Below are 19,247 nucleotides of genomic sequence, written 5' to 3' on the forward strand. Positions count from 1 at the left end.
GTCTTCTCATGTCTTGCTGTGTCTTGTAATGTTGTGTCTCGACTTCTCGTCTTGTCGTGTCTTGTCTTGGCTTGTCATGTCTTGTTGTGTCATGTCTTGTCGTGTCTTATCCTACCTGATACAGGAATTCCCTCACTGATGCTCCCCCGTCTCTCGGGACTGAGCTGGACTCTCCTCTCGCCGGCCTCCAGGTCTCCAGATACAGAGAGCCGTTCGTCGTTATCCAGGTGGTAGCGGTAGAGGCTGTAGCCGTCGGTGCTGTTGATGCTGCTGTGGCGGAGCAGGGTGGACGGTTCGCAGATGGAAGAGCGAGTCCGGACCAGCTCGGCCCGGTCGATACCAGCCAGCTTCTCCACGGCGTTCAACATCCGGTTGGAGAACTCTTCGATCTGGGTCAGGCGGAGATCCACCGTCTGCAGGGAGGCCTTCATGGAGTGCTCCCTCTCGTTCACCTCCTCCAGGCGCATGGCCATGTTCTCCACCCTGAGGAGAGAGATGCAGGCTTAGGGTACGATCACACCAACAGTTGGCTTTCTTTTTCCAAGCCATAGTGGAAAAGTTTACTTTGCATTTTTGTATTTGGTTCGTTTCGGTTCACACTGCCCAATTACAAGCAAACCAGGGCTTGTAAACATAAGTCACATGGACACACATGTACCTTAGATTGGTTGGATTTTTGGAAACGTCATCCCACCAGATTAGAGGTCAAAACAAATCTGATTCCCATCCCTGTAACCTTAGCTAAGCATGATGGACTTGTCTGCACTCTTTTTCTCTGGTGTTCATACCAGTTAAGAACACATCAAGAAAAAGTTGAAAATGAGCATCAGTCCAGAATTAATTTTGTTCTGCTAGGCTTTCCAAGCTGGGTTTCAATGGAGAGTTTTAGTGTCCCATGCTCTTTTTCACCCTGACAAGAATACAATTCTGGGGGAAATATGTTTCTTTTTTTTCATGGCATGAAAATGGTAAAATTGGTAAAATATCAGTATCTGTATTGGTCTTCAAAAACCCATATAGGTTGAAACCTAATACTAATCATACTATGCAGTATTGCATCATGTTGATTGCAACCGGCCAGTCAATACATATCACATCAGATATCATACAAGGGTGTAACAGTACAATATAAGTGCAATGTGTACAAATGCAATGGTCTGTACTTACTTTGTGTTGTTACACCTTTGTAAGTATGTTTTGTATTAACATACAATTGTGGACTTAATGTGGACTTACAGTGCTTTTCTGTCATATATACAGGTAACACTGGAATAAGGACACTGTAAAGTAAAACACTTAATATCAGATGTGCCTCCAACTGTTGTAACTTGACAGTGACTCCTACCTTTCGGATGTGACTCTAATCCGCTCGTTATTGGACGACTGCTCTTCATCCTCTTTCTCACGGAAATACTCCTCCACACACTGCTCCTCGAACTCGTACAGACTCTTCAGCTCCTCTGCATTCAGCACCAGCTCTGTCAAATATTAAGGAACACAAACATGTTTCCATCTTTAAATAGGAAAAGGATCAAAACAGTCATGTGTGTCTTGGAGAGTGACTAAAATTGTATTTAAAAAGCTTCAGCATGAACAGGTTCTTATACGCTGTCATTAATGGCAGTACTTAGCAGCGTGGCCTAGTGATTAGAGAGACCGTCCCGTAACCTAAAGGTCACAGGTTCCCTTCTGCACCCATCCACACACAGCCATGTGTCCTGCTGAAGTGTCCTTTAGCAAAACACTGAACTCCTAGCTGCTCATTGCAAGACACTCTGGGTAAGAGCATCAGCTAAATGGTTAAAATGGAAATATAACAAAGTGAATCACAGTTTTTGTTCACATTTTGAAGACTTGAGTGTATTGATCCCAACATTTGTAATTTGATTTGACTTGATTTGCTGATTTTAAAAACACAATAAACATGAATAAAAGTCTTGAGGATGTCATGGTTAAGTCTTAAGACTTTACTTTGTTGATGTTGTTTTTCAGTCTGAAAACCATCTAATGCAATGAATGTGTGAAACAAGATGGAAAATACATTCTGCTACATTCCTGGAAAGTGACTCATTGGGAAAGTTCCCTGATAATCCGTGACTTCCCCGGAGATTTTATCATATTCCCTGACTTCCCCTGTCTGGAATGCACCTCTCAGGATTCACTGACATTCTAGAAATTCCATGACCAATCCTGACAACCAGTCTTCCTCCTCACTCCACCCTGCTGCCCAAACTGCTCTTAAAACATGTCCAGAAAAAGCTCTTGAAACGGTTCTTACGGAGTCCGCGGTCTCTGTCGTCCTGTTCGCCCTCGTGTTTTCGTTTGCAGCGGCAGCAGAGACGCTTCAGGACGATGTAGATGTGGGGGAAGATGATGAGGGGGGGAGGAAGAATCGGACGGTCGTGGAAGGTCATGATCAGCTGGTACCGCTGGAATTTCCAAACCTGGTTGGAGATGGACTTCACCTCGAAGAAGGTGTTGCTGTCGAAGAATGAAAAGATGATAGTTGTTCACTTTTTAGGCCTTTAACTTGTATCCAGAGAGACTGGCAATAAGTGCAACAACAGAATAAAAGAAAACACATTTTCATACATTGTGAATGATCGGTCAAAAAGGGGCGGGGTTCAAAAGTCTATGATGATATTATTGGTTGGAATTTCTATGTAAATGACGTAACCACTAAAAACTCGGAAAGGAAGGAAATTTGAATTAAAACATTTTGGAACACATTGTTAAATAGGTGTATGTTAGAACATGGAAAATTTGCTTTGTCTTTAAATGTGAATATTTATCGTTTTCAAAAGAATGTAAAGGATTGCTGTTAAATTAATAGGAATTAGTGGGTAAACGCCTAAATGCCTAAACTGTAATGTGAATGTAAAAGTTAGCTTGGAGAATCAGCAGTGTTGTAATTGGAAAATTACCAGAAAAAGTGTAGCCTATGTTTTGCTTGAAAAGGGAGACTGGGACTCACTTGAAGACAGCGATGAGTAAGTTGACCAGCAGGATGTTTGCCACCAGCAGGTAACAGGCCATGATGGCCGGGGTGAGCCAGGCTCCGGGGATACAGGGAGGGAGTTTCTTACCATCCTCATCGTACATGTTGTCCCCACAGGGTGCTGGAAAACAAGGTTACAGTTAATGTTTCGCATCAATTCATTCTTCAGTCCTTTTTATCATGTATCAAGTATTTCTTTTGCTGATTTTGTTAGTTATATATACATATAAAACACAGAAAGAAGAGGGAGAGAAAAGTGATTGTGCAGGTGAGCTACACAAAAAAACATCTCATCTCAAAAGAAACAATAAAGTAGTCCTTAAAGTTTTTGTTAGATTGTCCCATTGGTCACCTTACGTTAGAGCTCCACTACCAGCGTTGTGTCGCCACACCATCAGAGTTACGCCAACGTGGCGTTCTCCCTGCTCCACAGAGCGCGTTGACTTTTGAATGGATTCACCAGAAAACAATCAATTCAACTTTATTCCAATGCGGGAGAACGCGTGCGTCAGCCATCGAGAATTGAACCTCGGCGATTTTTTCGCTTGGACGCAGCCATCGGATGCAACGCAACGCGGACGCAACGCGAGCAGTGGAGCATCTTTCACTGCTGGTAAAGGAATCATTCCTTCGATGGCTGACGCCCGATGGGTGTAGTGGAGCAGGGCCGTCAGCTGTTAGGTGATGAGAACATAAACTCCAAAATCATCCATGTGTCCCCGGTTGGAACTTTGGCTCTGGTGCTCCATGCTAACACTTTAGGCTGCTAACGATATCTCAAAAGTGAGAAAATGAGAATCTGCTTTAAAGCTTAATGTAAGTAATCTTAAACAATATATGGCTACATCTGTCAGTTTTGTGTAGGAGATTGGTAAAATTTACACAAAATATGATATAAAATAACGTTTTGAACTAGCAGAGAGTGCTTTCCTCGTTTCCAAGTGAAGGTGGTGGGTGATGTGAGACTGTGTTCAGCTAAAAATCACTGGACAGCGGATGAATATGTGGTGCTCACCTGAAATAGTTCCAAAAATAAACCTGACTACATCAAATTGAGTTAATGATATTTCATTTCTAAAAGTTAGGAATCTACAGGCCATATTATAAAAACTACGAGCAACATTTTACTACAAAAAGTCAGTCTTCTAGATGATGCTAGCTGCCTACTACCACTTAACATAAAGTGTTAGCATGAAACCTGCTATATGCTAAAGTGTTAACATACTATCACTCAAACTGGTGTATGCTAAAGTGTTAGCATGGAGCACCGATGACCTACCGGGGACGCATGGATGATTTTGGGGTTTCTGTCCTCATCACTGAACGGGGAAGTTGACCAACGTGACAATCTATCAAAACTTGGTGTATTCCTTTAACATGTAGATATGTGTAGAAGGAAGTACCGGTAAGTGAATAATTTAACTAGCAAGTAAATGTCCAAGGTGGAGTTTAGTATTGTAATTGTAAATATAAATTTTGAAAGCCCTTTTTTAGTTTATACAGTATATGTGAGATACTTACGATTGATTTCCATCGCATAGACTATCCATCAACAGTCCAAGTCAAGCAGAAAGGTTTGAAGAGAAAAGAGACAGAAAATTGTACCACAAAAAGAACAACAACATAATAAACACCATCCAACACCAGTCAGCAAGGAGGAAGATGGCATCTCCACTTTATATCCACTGATTTGCTCAACAACTGAGTCGTTTTTGAGGTCATGCAAAATAAAAATACAAAGAAGAAAAAGCTAAAAATACCACTGGCTATTAATTGTTTTAATTTCACTCAAAGTTTTAACATCAGAACTGGAGTGTTTTCTATGTTAATTTGTTCTCTGTTGTTTTCTGTGTTCATGCTGTATATTGTGTTAAGAGCCAGACTGTGAATCCATGCAGTCTTCTTCCACTGAGGTCAGAAACACATTTCATCTACTTCTAACAGGCAGAGGATCATCATAAAAGTCATATGTATATATATATATATATATATATTTACACCATATTTAAAAATGCTTTTCATTGATGTGTTATCACAATGACACACAAATTATTCAAATTGATTGAAAATGAATGATTAAAATTCAAATTTCATTTCTTTTTCCTTCCTCTGTTTTATTTAAACCCCTATTTTAATTTTATTGTATTATCTAAATAAGGATCAGTGAATGAATTTTACAGGTCAGGAGAACAATGTCTTGTTTTACCCTTCAAATAAGCAATTTGATGAGGTCATAGGAATGCATGTTCCTTGATCTTGGGCATTCCAAAATAAAACATAAAAAATCAACAGACAAAAAATACTGGAACATTTTATGAAAATGTCTTCTTATATAATTTTAGTGGAATTCCCTTTTAGAGTGATTTTGAACCAGAAACTGAACTGAAACGGTTTCATAAAGCTGCCAGCAGAGGACGCACTGGACACACACACATTCACACATCACAACACAATGCAATCAACATAATAGTCTGTGTGTGTGTGTGTGTGTGTGATGGGCGGGGGTCATGGGGATTAAACCACAGAGATTCTCACTGGGACAGGAAGCGATCACGATATGAGGAAACGACTGACTGATCATCCGGGACAAACGGGTATCTTACTATGAATTCTAGTCTTACGGTCTATGGAGTCTGCAAACACCTCGCCGTAGATCATCCAGTAGGGCATGTAGAAGATGTTGCGGGCCAGTCGCCATGTTGGCTCCTCGTCCGGGTGGAGGATGGCCTGCCGCGCCACGCCGAAGCTCATCAGCACCACCAGCATGATCACCACAAAGTACAGCATGTCGATCATCTGCAGAGAGACAGAGACACAGCAGGGTGCACATTAGATTTGACCAGTTTACAATAAAGCATCAATGTATTTATGTATATATCCAGGGATGCAGTGGAAAATACAAAGGAGGAATAATAATACTACTACTAATAATAATAGCTATATTTATACAGCACTTAAAAATGCTTTGCAGAGACAAGAACGTAAAGCAGACATGATAAAATCAAGCAAAAGCACAGGACTGAAATCTGAATCTCTACCAAGCAGCTAGAAGCAGAAAGCAGCTGAGTCAGCTTGTTGTGGTGTGGCTGTAGATCCATTCAGTAACGTTCTCAGTAAAAGTGAATAGTGTGATAAGGTGGATTTGGTTACTGTGACACAGTAAACTGTCTTGTCTTCAGCCCTAGTCTCTACTCCAAAACACTCTGAGTTGTAGCTTGAGAAGAGTCAGCTCAGTTAACCTGAACAAACTGTTAGCTAGCTAACTAGCCGGCAAACACACTGATGTTAATGTGAACATGCTTCATGCACCTGTACGTCCATCCTACCATTTTGCCGATCATCATGACGTAGGGCCCCAGGTACTTGTTGACGCCGAAGATGTCCAGGACCCGGATGTACCAGAAGATGATGTCGACGCAGTAGATGACACGGCCGTAGCCCATGTACGGCTCGTTCTGCAGCCGCAGCAGGAGCCCCATCAGGAAGACGGAGATGGCCACCACGTCCGTGATGTTCCAGTACTCCTCCAGCCACACGTTGATCTTCTGCTTCAGCTTCCCCGGCTCCGACATCAGGATCTGAGGGCAGGAGGAGAGTCTCAGGCCAGCTTACACACTTAAAAAGGATGGGTCAATCTTCAACACATTCATGTGCGTCTGTTTGGTTAAGTTTATTTTATTTGCAAAGACACACTGAGAAGAAGACATTTAGTTTACGGATGTCACCGCACAGGATTTCTGGGTAATGAAGTCCTTCAAAATTTCCAAAGTTCAAACATTTATCTCCCTCTGCCACTTGGGGCGGCCAGCATGCAAAGTTGTCCTGTGTTACTTTAAAAAAACACTGAAAGAGGAGAAACCGGTTAGTAATTTGTGCAGATGATGAACGATGAGCTCATAAAAACATCTCACTTCAAAACAAAAGAAAAAAGCAAACAAAAAATTCAAAATGACGCAAAAAGACAGAAGACATAATTGCGTCATTCTTCAACATAATAAATTAATACCATCAGATACTGACACACCATCTGTTGTTATTGCCATATGTTAGCAGTATACATTGTGTTGAACATTAATACAAAATGTGTGTTGTCCCCAGTATGTCAGGACATATGGTCATATTAGTTTATGCTTAATCCATCCATGAGTCTGTGTGGGCCACACACATTAGTGTCTCTCTTATTCTGTTAATCGCTTATTATCACTTGTTTTTTTTAATCTTGCTTTATTCTTTCATTAATTTGTATGCAGCTTAAAGCTCACAGTCCTCTTTAATGAATCCATTGTGCATCTTTCCTGCATTAGTACTGCAGACAGTTCTTTCTTGAACCTAAATAGTATATTGTTACCCAAAAATGCCTCTTCACCGAGTCTTAATTGACGTGACATTTTCCTATTTTAAAGCAGAGCAAAAACAAAACTTTAAACGATTGCATCTTTTTTACTCCAAATATAACTTTTACAGTGATTAAGATTCAGAAAACTGTTCTATAAAAAGCTATTAAGTGCAGTTCCGCCGTTTTTGCACCAAATTTCATCTTGGATTTGAGTATTGGACACTTGAGTTTTGGATTTTCCTCTTCATTTAAATTTTGTTTCTAATTCCAAATGTCTTCTTTTGGCCATCAGGTGGAGAACAACAAGATCTTTCTGATGATATACTCTATAACACTCATTTTTGGCCGAAATGTCACGTGCGCCCCTTTCACACAAACCCTTGATAACTCCTGACGTCTGATAAGAGCGTGAAACTTGATTCTCCTAGAGCCGAACAGCAGCCGGACCTGGGTAAACTTAAAGGAAGAAGTGACTTCAACAGTTTTAAATCTGTAGGCTACCTGTCGGACTTTCTCCAGTCCCAGAGTGATGATGTAAGAGATGACAATCCACTCCTGCAGCGAGGGCCAGCGCTCCATTTTGACCAGGATGATGTAGTTGTACAGCATCAGGTAGACCAGGTAGGAAATCTGACAGAGACAGAGGCAGCAATATGTTTTTAATTTGTAATCTGTAATCCCAGTTCTGTTGCTGTCCAGTCTGTCCTATTTATTATAATTACCCAGCATCAGTGTAATCTTGCACTACTCATAATGTAACTGCACAAGTTTTTGTACATTACGCCACTTGAGGCTCAGGAATTACTGTATATTCATACTCCACAGGGCTTAAAAGTTATTTAAAGGGGCAATAAGATCTTTACTGTCCCATAGCACAAATAGACCATAATATATCTGTGGATTGATAGGTTGTTCGTCAATACCAATAACTCAATGATTACTTGTCCAGCTGCTGAGATTTATGGCCCGGACTCCTTTTCGGAACAAAAACTGGCCACCCATTGGAGTTTCAAGATTTCAGAATTTAATGTTAAATAAAAAAATATAAATGATAAATAAATGTGGTTTGCTGAAAAGCTACAAGGTGCTTTTTCATCATCAAATGTAACTTTGTACTTGATAAATAAAGTGATCTTTCTCTCTCTGTCTCTCCTTCCTCTCACATATTCCTCTCTCCCTTTCTTCCTCTCACTCTTTCTGACATTATCACTTACTTACTGTGATTTCTTAAAATTATTACCTTGAAATTATTTTTTGGATTATTATTTTTGTCTGTAACTATATGCCACTGCTGTCTTGGCCACGTCTCACTTGTCAAAAGAGGATCTTGGTCTGAACTGGACCAATTTAAAGTCACAATGAAATGTCATTTTGAGAACATCTTGCTTCTGTGAAGTTATGATATGGAAAATTAGCTAACAGGTTCATTTCATTGTGACTTTAAAAACCGGTACATTGAGAAGTGGATCTGGAAGCGACAGTGTTTTTAATCATCAAATGTCTACTTGCAGTGTTGAACCAGAACTTGGTGAAAGGGGTGTTGTAGAACTCATAGATCTTCTTCCCGATGGGAATCCTCCTCCTCTGCTTCTTGCTGTTTTCCTCTTCATCACCCTTCTTAGACACGGCGTCAAAATTAGAGACACCGTCCTGAAAATCAGTTAGTTACACAAACTGACTTACAATAAACTTTTTCTGAGGCACTTTTCAATACAGAATAAACAAAAAAATCAATGAAAATGTTGGACATAAATTAAAAACAGAATCATATAGGAATAAAACAGGTAGCTACAGCCTTTATAAAACAAATGATATAGCCTGCCAATAAAAGCGTGTTTTAAGAATTGGTTTATAGGATGACAATTTTGCCCGTATATATAATGAGAATTTCTGAATCTGCTGTTTCACTGCAGATGCTCGGCTGGTTCTGTACCTTGCTGGACTTGTTGTCATCTTCCTTCTCTTTGCCCTCGTCGTTCTCCTTGGAGGAATTATACGTCGCTTCGTCTCCGATCCGAAAATCCAAAAGGAGGATTGAAGGAGGAAAAACGATGCCTAAAATCACCTGGGGACAAGATGAACAGTCAATAGAATCTCTATATATCTACGTTATGGATTTCCTTCTGCAGACTCTAACCCTAACAGTGCAGACTGTAATTAATAATAATAATAAACTTTATTTACATCGCACTTCTCAAAACTGAGTTTAAAAAGTCTATAAAACATCACACGAGATAAAGGACTTAAAAGTAGAAAACACCATCTAAAAGATGATACTGATTTTGCTAGCCTGTGATTCTCATCAATTCACCGAAACGCACGAACACCAAACAAACCAACAAAAAGGAACAAACACACAGAGCCCGAGCAGCTAATGAACAGATCCTCTCACTCGGACACATTTCCATCAGAGAGCGGAGCCTTCCTGCAGCAGGCCTGACGCAGGACTGAACGGTGACGCACCTTCAGGCCGTTGCTCTTGCCCATCCTCAGGCAGCCCATCCACATGTCGGTCAGCAGCATCTGGCTGCAGGTGTGAGCGATGAAGTCTCGGTGCTTGGCGGCCACAGCCAGCTTCAGACAGGTGGAGTTGCTCCAGTTCTTCAGTTCGTAGGTCAGCAGCTTCATGGCGACCTGCTCGTCGTGTTTGTACGACTGGTCCAACAGTTCGTACGCCAGCTGACCGAACTCCCTGCGGGGCAAAAGGAAACTAGGATGGTTAGATGTACAAATGGAGGGATTAGACTTCACGTCCTCATTCTGAGTCACGTCCCATATCTTCGTCCTCTGCTGCTCCAGTCTGCTCTTCCTGCCGCTCTCCTCACCTCTTATTCCCTTTCTCAGCACGTCTCCATCATACATGATCATTCAAGGGTGACAGGAAAGTCTTGCTGCCTCCACCAAAGTTGGAAGGAGATGTTTTCACCTGTCTGCCTGTCTGTCTGTCTGTCTGTCTGTCTGTCTGTCTGTCTGTCTGCAAGATTTCTCAAAAAGTAACAAACGGATTGGGCTGAATTTTGGTGGACAGATCTCTCTTGTTCCAAGGATCAGTTGATTCGATTTTGGTGGTGATCTGGATCTGATTATCGATTTTTTGCCAAAACTATTATGCTGCGTTCATGTGCTGCTGGGAAAGTCTGACAACCGGGATTTCCAAGTCGGCTGCTAAACAGCGTTGCTTTCACATGCTATTTTGTCAGAAAATCAAACCTGGAAGAGAAACAATAAACATAAACCGTTACAGAGGCTGCAGTTTGAGAGTTGGAGAATTGTTCTGCATTGGCGGAGGTTTTGTCCTCTATTAAGAACCTTCTAGTTGTATCTGCTGTCAGGATGCTGTGACCTCTGACCCTTGCATTCCTTAATACTAGAGATATGACGATATAGCAAAACGAAATATATCGCAATACAAAAATGTGACAATATGTATTGTGGGTTGTGGGAAAATCATGATATTAGCTTCAGTCTATTCTGCTATAGTAATCACAAATGAGACGGAAATAAACATAATTCTGCACAGTCAGACTTTGTTGTCATTGAACTTTTATTTATTACATCGTATTGTGGTTTTATCGAATCATGGACCCCATATCGCATATCAAATCATATCATGAGAAAAGCAGATCGTCCCATCCCTACTTCCTAGTGATTAACTCTAATGTTGCCCATGCAGGAACTGAAACTTCTTCTACTGTTTCCTCTCACACCGCCTGCAGCTGGTCAGAATAAAGCAAACCATCAGCCAAGCTGTTCGCAGTGTGACCGCACAGCAACTCAGTTACTTCTTCCAGTCTATCCTACCTCTCCCAGCATGTGCGACTCACTTGGAGTTGTTCTCCAGGTCCTGGTAGATGTCGTCCACCAGCTCGCTCTGGGACGACTCGTGGGCCATGGCCTTGTAGAGCTTACAGGCCACCAGAGCCTTGGCCATGGCCTCCTCCCCCCGCTGCCACAGGAAGAGCGCCATCTTCTGGCGCTTCATCAGCACGGCCCACACCATCAGCTCGTGGAACGGGTACTGGAACCTGCTGACCTCGGGGTCGTCCACGTCGATGTCGATCTCTTCCTCTTTCTTCTTGTTCTTCTTGCCTTTACCCTTCGGACGCGGTTCGTCGTCCTGGAGGGAATTGATGGAGGAACATTAATGTGGTTCTTTCCAAATTTAAATCCATGGTTGGAAAACAGGAAAACCAACTCTTACGAAAAGACCGATAGCACAAAATTAAAACAAATAATGGTACTTTTTAAAAAAGACAGTAGGTAACTTTAGTCCTTGAGATCCTCCATATTTAAGAGATATTGAATAATGAACTTCAGTTACAGATTTTTTTCCAACATGGATGCCTTTTTTTTTTGGAAATGAATTTGTAAATTATAAATAACATACCTCCATTCCAAGAAGTTTCAGAGCTTTAGGCTGCAAGAGAAAAAAACAGAAAGATCAATTTACTAGTAGAGTTGCTTCACTCACAAAATACACAAAGTGTACAAATATCAGAACCACCTGATTCTTCCATGAACTAAACTGATCAGGTGAATCCAGGTGAAAGCTAGAATTCCTTAAAAAATAAATAATAGTGTTAAAGGTGGGGATTTTGAAGCCTTGAGAAACCAAGACATGGATTGTACAGAAGTGGGTGTAAGGTTTTGTTATCGGTTGCTTATAATGTTGGAGATCAAGGAATTTAAACTTATTCTGCTGCTGCACTCGCTGTAAGTCACTCTGGTCAGCTGAATGCTGAAAATATAAAGTACAAACTAAACTCAGTACTACGAAGGGATTCCTATTTTGTACACTCAGCATGTTCTTCCTCTTCCTGTGTGTGTGTGTGTGTGTGTTCCCTCACTCTCTTCAGGCCGTACAGGTTGTTGTACAGCGTCCTGAAGCTCTTCCTGGTGTACTTGCAGCGGTAAGCTCCGCCCATCAGGAACTCCAGCACCAGCCCGATGTCGATCAAGGTGATCTGGTAATCTGGTGGAAGATTCCCCTGAAAAATCACTCCTTCATTATTATGAGGTTCATGCAGGTCTGAGTCAGCATTTTGGATCACTGACATTTCACAGATCACAGACGTTTGGGCCGGCTTTATCTCTGTGAAGACATTTCACATCATATCATGTAAAAAGACAATAGTCACCTTTTTGACATCTCTGACCACAAAGTGCAGTGTGTTGGTTGGCCCCAGCCTCTGTAGGGAAAAATACAGAAAAACACACTGTTAGAAACTGCAAGTTTATTTCCCCTCATCTCCACAAGGAGACACCAAGTGGTGGTTCAGTGTACCTCCCACTTTACAAATAGAGGCCTGGATAAGGACTTCCTCCTATTTGTCTCCAAACACCTTCACCTCACCTTGATTGTTTGTACGTGTTTGCCATGTGTCTTTTGAATAACCTTCAATGTAAGCAGCAGTTTCTTTCTACTGATTGAGATTATGTTGTGCTTAAGAATTGACATGATTTAAATGCTGGATTTATGATTTCTTAGGGCAAGATATTTGTTTCTTTCTTTGTTTAGAACCGTGGCAATCCTCATGGCCATCAACATTTAGAAAAATAAACTGGACAATGGATTGCAACCCTTGTTTCCTGGTGGTTTGTGGCTCCAGTTCGAACCTTAAATCCAGTACACACACAAACTGATCAAAACCTCCACACTCTCTGATTACAGGCTCAGTCTTGGCACCCTGGTTTGGCTTAATTTGCATCAAAGTTTTTAGAACTTAAAACATTTTTATTCATTTTTCATTCCATTTATTGCTTGAGCTTTTGATACAAGGACCGACAGTATGAGAAAGTTAGATAAAAGATAATTTCCCCTTCAGCATGGAAACAGGAATATTAATGGAACAGTTCTATAAGCAACACATGGAAACAGATTAATCGAAATATTGTCTTATTTAGAACAAGGCCAATAGTCTAATTACTGCTGTCCATGTAAACGTAATCAATGAAAAAGCTGGGAAGCTGCCCTTCCTATTGGTCCTAATATGAAATGGTGACTGAACTTCTTTCAAAATGTAAAAGTTTCCAGTCTGATATCAGCGTTCTGATGCAGATTGTTGCTTCTCATTCACAGTGATGGATTATCTTTACCATCTGAATTACAGTCTCCAACTGTTTTCTCTGCTGTTTGGAATTGAATGGGAGTGAATGAGGCTGAGAGGTTTGGAGAAACTGATTTAAAAATGTCTTTAATCGTGGTGCATGCATGTAAAAACAGTCAGAATCAACATTAAAATGTAAAAACTGAGCAAAAACTCAAATCACGCTGGAACTGCCCTTTAAGCTGAGAATAATGTGGCTCACATGACCATTCAAATGCATTCAGACTAACTTGTTGTAAGAGCTTTTTTCAGAGTAGCAGATAAAGATTAGTGACATCTGGACACCGGGGTTAAGAGATAGAACAGCAGACATGAACCACTGATGGATTTCCAGCCATTGATGAACATGTAAATGAGAATATGGAGCTTAAAGAGGAAAGCTTTTGTTCCACAGTTTATCTTGGCTACAGCTCTAGAACGACGAACTGAAGGGAAGGCTTTTAAATGTATCACATTTCAGAAAGTTTTTGATATTCAATATTGCTATCTATCAAAACATTCCAGTATTCAGTGTTTCCTCCAGAGTTTTCTTCTCATCAGGGTGGAAAAGCCTCTGAAACAGAATGTGGACCATCATGGGACACTAAAACTCTCCACTGAAACCCAGACTGATCTCTTAAAGCCGAGGTGCCCCAGTGCTCTCTGCTCACCGTGTTGTACAGCTCCTCCAGGCGGGGAATAGTGAGGAAGTGATGGATGTTGACGCCGTTTTCTATCAGCAGCTTGACGAAGTCCACCCGGTCCAGAACCAGAGCGTCCATCATGGCCTGTTCCAGAGAGTTCACCTGCAGAAAAACATACACTTTACCTCCAGACACACATATCTGCATGAATAATACCTTCACTACCAATACAGTCTGAGAGGAATCCAGTTCAGACCAGGTTCCTCCACCAGTAAAGGATTATGTGCCAACAGCAGGAATTGTTCTGGACATTTTCACCTGTTGGTCACATGTAAAGGTTAGCTAATGCTTCAGTTTAGCAGCTAAAACAGTTTAATCTTGTTGTTCAATAAATGAAAACTTGTTGTCATGAGTTGGGAATTGAACCCTAAATCATAACATCAGATGTATTCCAGTATGTTGTGTTTTACCCAGTTGAGCAGCTCCAGCTTCCTGGGGTCGGTCTCCTCCGGCGGTTCAGGTTTGGTTTTGCCTCCTTTGCCTTTCTTCCCCCTGGCTTTCCCTTTACCTGCCCCCCCTCCTCCTCCTCCCCCTCCTCGCTGGGCGAGCGTCGGGCTTTTCGGCCGGTCGGTGGGCAAGGCGCTCACCGGCTGGAGAAACACCAGGAAACACACAGTGAGACGGACATATTCCTCGAGGTTTAGGTTTAGTTTATTGGCACAAAGGGGCATATAAAGTATCTGACTGAGAGACAAAAAATCAAACAAATGTCATTCCACTCCCTGTAACTTTATCTAACATGATGGACTTGTCTCTTCTTCTGTGGTGTTCATACCAGTTAATCTGAATATGAGCATCAGTCTAGACTTCATTTTGTCCTGCTAGGCTTTCCAAGCATGAGGAACCTGCATGTGTTACTTTATTCTTTTATCACTGAAACACCACAATCCACAAGACGAAGCCCAGCCAGCTCACTGCTAACAGAGACAGAGCAGAGTCTACCAGCGACATACAGAAATATACAACAAAAACCAACAGTGTCTCTGCTGTTGGGAAGCAACATTCAGGCTGCGTTCACAGCCAGCATGTTCTGATTGGTTTATTTTCCTCCTTCAGTTGGTTGGTTTGTCCAGGTGAGAACAATGACCTTTGACCTCTGGTGGCACCAAATGATGACACAGAGAGTCCTCTAACAAGAGAACTGCAACTCCAACTACAGGAAAACTCCCGGAAACACAAGGGATTATGGGTAGAAGCAGACAAGTTTCAAGTTTATTTTTCCATTTACATAAAAATGCATTGGGATTCTTGACAGATACAAATACTACTAATCTATGCATCAATCGCATGTTCAATAGAAATATGTATAAACCTGGATGAAATTAAAAAGATCTTGTTGTGACTAGATGCATAGATAGTTTGATTGATTTTGCCTGTTTACACTCACAGGCCAGTGGTGTCCATAGACGAAGATCTGGCTGCGGGCGATGTCCACTCTGTTCCAGGCCAGAGCCAGACTCAGCTGGTCCGGCGCCGAGGCGTTCGTACCTGAAACCACACGAACACACCTGACGTTTCACCGCAGGATATTTGGATATTCGGCTGGCCATGTGTGGGTATAGTACGAATCAAGGGGTGAATAACGTTTTCATAAGACATCATACAAAAAAAGAAATGAATGAACATCTGCCGGGTGTCCACTTCTCCAAGGTGAATACTGCAGTTAACATCATCTAAGTAAACTGTAAGTTCAAAGGTAATGCATACATGCTGAAGAGAAACAGAAAACCAATCACAAACACCTATCAGATGCTTATAACTAGATAACACTTTGAATGTGATGGGACCTATATCTCTCTCTCTCACACACACACACACACACACACACAGACAGAGAGGTGGGTAAAAGTTTCTTCGTTACCTTTGAGCAGAGCCGTCAGGATGGACATCTCGATGTCATGCTGGCCTTCTGAACCCATGCGGAAAACTGTGATCTGCACAATAGAAACACAACAAATAGACTCAATAATAGATTTTAGCTCTTCTCCTAATGGGAATCTCATGCCTCTCGTCAGCATCATCCTTTGAATGAATGCTGACAGAACCCACAACCAGAGAAACCCTTCAGACAGGCGAGGAGCATCCTGCAGTGAGCAGTGAGGCTCCGTTCACACTGCAGGCCTTCATGCTCAATATACTGTATATCCCATAATAATATGAACGGACAGCGATGAGCAGAGTAACAACAGCAAATGACGTCACGGCTGTTTTTGTTCCAACACACTTCAATTCCGTTTTGCACTGAACTGAAGCGTCGGTCGCCTGTTTGTCTCGTTTCCTCCATGCTAACTCTGCTCAGACAAACTGACTACATGAAGACAACCAGCAGATTTTGTTGTTGTCATGGCAACACTGACAAACTGATCTGAGCATTCAAATACAAGTTGAATGTATGTCACATGCCTCGGGATCCGATTTTGTTGCACATACGCTCCGTTCACACTGCAGGCCTTAGCGCTCAACTCAGATTTTTTGCTCTGGTCCGATTCTTTTGTCTGACTGTTCACATTCATTTCTGAAAATGATGCACATCTGATATCAGTTTGAACGGACCTCCATCCTGAAATGACCCGCAGGTACACATCATAGCCTGTAAAAAATGCAAATGAACAACAACAAAAGATGCCACTTCTGGTCAGTCTGTCACAGAAGACACAGAAATTGCAGTTCACACCCCGATCCTAACTGTTTCAGACACTTGGTCGATTAGATCTGTCCCCTCTAGTTTTGTTTGAATGGAGGAATCTCACCAAATACTCTACTAGTCTACTCTAATAATGTATTTAGTGCTTTCTAAGATTGAGCTATACATAGCCAGAAAGATCCAGGGCTTTATGAGAGCTAAAGCAGAGACGCAATGTTGAAGCCATTGCTTTTCGACCAATGACAGTGATGTCAGAGGTCAGACTGTGTGTTCAGAGCTAAGTGGAGTCACTCAGCTCTTCGTTGTTCATTGTGGTCGAAATAACGCAGCGACCTCGTGAACCGTGACACCGTGCGTGAAGCCGGAGCGCAGCCTGAAGTACATCGACTCTAATTCAGCATGAGAGCCATCTTTGTTGTCGGCCGTCTCTCCAAATTGACTTAGGGCGGTGAGGCGGTCACATGGCGGCCGAACACAGCCAGGCTGTGTGTGTCAGCAGATCTGGGACGGTCCCACATTCAGGACTGATAAGGAGCTGCGTTGTTGTTCTGGCAGATCCCTCGTGGTTCCAATAGAAGGCCCATTTAAAAAAAAAAAAGGAATGTAACTTGAAATTTATCACTTATTGATTCAAAAATAATATACCAGCTATTTGGTGGACACTTTTATCTCAACTGCTTGACAGAACCATGCGTGCATGTATTTTTAGCATGGGCCGTCCCAGTGGTGGCACAGTGTCTCAGTGGGTCATACTGTCGCCTCACAGCAACAAGGTTGTGGGTTCAAATCTGCCCCGCTCCTTTCTGTGTGGAGTTCTTCCTACAGTCCAAAGGTCAGGTGGATTGAAGACTCTAAATTGCCCATTTTTGTATGTAGTATGGTATATGATATACAGTATAGGATGTAGTATATAATATATAGTATGTATATGATATGTATATGTATGAACAGTATATATGATGTACATCACGGTATGTAAAGCCCTTTGAAACTTGTGATAAAGGGTGATATAAATAAACATGATGACAGTAGAACCCCTAACCCTGACAGTCTGCCATGATGACAGGGTTGACTTGGGGCAAATGAAGTCTCACTCTTATACTGCTGCTCACTAACCTCTGCTGCACTGTGGCTCCTTCACCAAGAGGAACTGCTGGTGAAGGAGCCAAAGAAGGAACTGAAACTCAGATTGTGTTTTCTCCTCAGCGGTCTGAAGCTCAATGGTTGAGAGACAGGTTTTGTGTCATTAACACAAATTTGTCTCTGCTGATCTCTCTCTGATGATGGCGGAGGAGGAGGAGGGATACGGACGTTTGAAGATCACCAAGGTATCGATTACATCCAAAACACTGTCACAATATTGCAAAATACCAAAAAACTCATTTTTTTTTTTCTCCAAAATGTGTTTGTCAGCGATCAAAGAGTTTTTGTCACTTGTAATTTCAGATCGACACTCTTCCATTCTCTCCTGTGGAACAATATTCAAACCAGAGAACCATTTATTTTATCGTGTATGACGTCCCAGGTCACAGCAGAGCCAGCGGATATTAATCTGGGTAGAAATCATTTTGAGTGAATTGAGTTGATTATAAAAGGAATTCTGTCTACCTATTTAAATCTATGGGACATGATCCCCAGCTGTTCACAGAAACATGCAGTGGATTGTGGGATTAAATAGATGTTGGGGGTTGCGGGGGAGGGGGGGGGGGGGGGGGGGGCACACCGGTCAGAGAACAACTGACTGTCTCCATTAAGCTGTGGAGTTTCAGGTCAGAGGTAAACCATGTCATCATGTTTGAATAGTGAAAAGATCTTATGTGCATTAATGCATTTACATTAATGCATTATCCTGCTTCATGCTTCATCCCTTTATAAAGCACATAACTACTTTATAAATATACAACAATAAAACACCTGAAAGAACTGGGAATTCTCATTCTAAATTGAATTTCTCACTGTAAATTGCATAGATGTAAGAGTACAGAAGATCTTTTTCCTTTTTTTTTTTTTATATTTGACTGGTTCTCCAGCTCCAACACTTCCAAGACTCTCCTTAGGAATAAAAGTATGTCCTGTCATTAAATTAATGTTACAAAGGTTAATGTCTCAGTAATGAGAGAAATTCTGGATCTTTCTTGAATGTTGTGTATTTATACAGCAGTTATTAGGTACGTAATGAAGGTTTTTGACATGGAATTTAGCGATATGCAAAGTTGAGTTGAAAACATTTTTGTAAGAAATGCCGTTCAGAAGTCTCTGTCCTGCTTTATAAAATGATAAAACATGAAGTTTGCATAATGGATGAACAAGGTGAGAATTATTCAGAAAATGTTTTTATGTGGAACATTTTGTTTGCTTCCTTCCAAGCCAGGACTCATACTGTATGTTTATCTGTTTGTAACTACCATGGTTAAAAAAAAAAAAGGATAATATAACATAAAATGAAGCTTGATGATGATGATGAAGGGCATGTTGAGTA

The 19,247-nt window shown here is 41.4% G+C and overlaps 1 protein-coding gene across 1 annotated transcript in view; it reads right to left on the reverse strand.

The window, feature by feature from the left end:
- trpm1a (transient receptor potential cation channel, subfamily M, member 1a) overlaps positions 1–19,247 on the reverse strand; it is a 36,187-nt gene that overhangs the window by 1,352 nt on the left and 15,588 nt on the right. The window contains exons 9-27 of the mRNA XM_071913679.2: positions 15,986–16,058; positions 15,512–15,612; positions 14,535–14,714; positions 14,092–14,226; positions 12,473–12,523; positions 12,182–12,322; positions 11,722–11,751; positions 11,159–11,451; positions 9,798–10,026; positions 9,268–9,399; positions 8,844–8,984; positions 7,836–7,964; positions 6,325–6,576; positions 5,602–5,794; positions 4,520–4,540; positions 2,975–3,119; positions 2,279–2,481; positions 1,346–1,478; positions 137–483 (exon numbers count right to left, since the gene is read on the reverse strand). Coding sequence (XP_071769780.2) covers positions 137–483; positions 1,346–1,478; positions 2,279–2,481; positions 2,975–3,119; positions 4,520–4,540; positions 5,602–5,794; positions 6,325–6,576; positions 7,836–7,964; positions 8,844–8,984; positions 9,268–9,399; positions 9,798–10,026; positions 11,159–11,451; positions 11,722–11,751; positions 12,182–12,322; positions 12,473–12,523; positions 14,092–14,226; positions 14,535–14,714; positions 15,512–15,612; positions 15,986–16,058 — 2,929 coding nt within the window. The remainder of the gene's footprint in view (positions 1–136; positions 484–1,345; positions 1,479–2,278; positions 2,482–2,974; positions 3,120–4,519; positions 4,541–5,601; positions 5,795–6,324; positions 6,577–7,835; positions 7,965–8,843; positions 8,985–9,267; positions 9,400–9,797; positions 10,027–11,158; positions 11,452–11,721; positions 11,752–12,181; positions 12,323–12,472; positions 12,524–14,091; positions 14,227–14,534; positions 14,715–15,511; positions 15,613–15,985; positions 16,059–19,247) is intronic.

This window comes from Centroberyx gerrardi, chromosome 1, assembly GCF_048128805.1.
Source record: "Centroberyx gerrardi isolate f3 chromosome 1, fCenGer3.hap1.cur.20231027, whole genome shotgun sequence".
Classification (NCBI taxonomy): Eukaryota; Metazoa; Chordata; class Actinopteri; order Beryciformes; family Berycidae; genus Centroberyx; species Centroberyx gerrardi.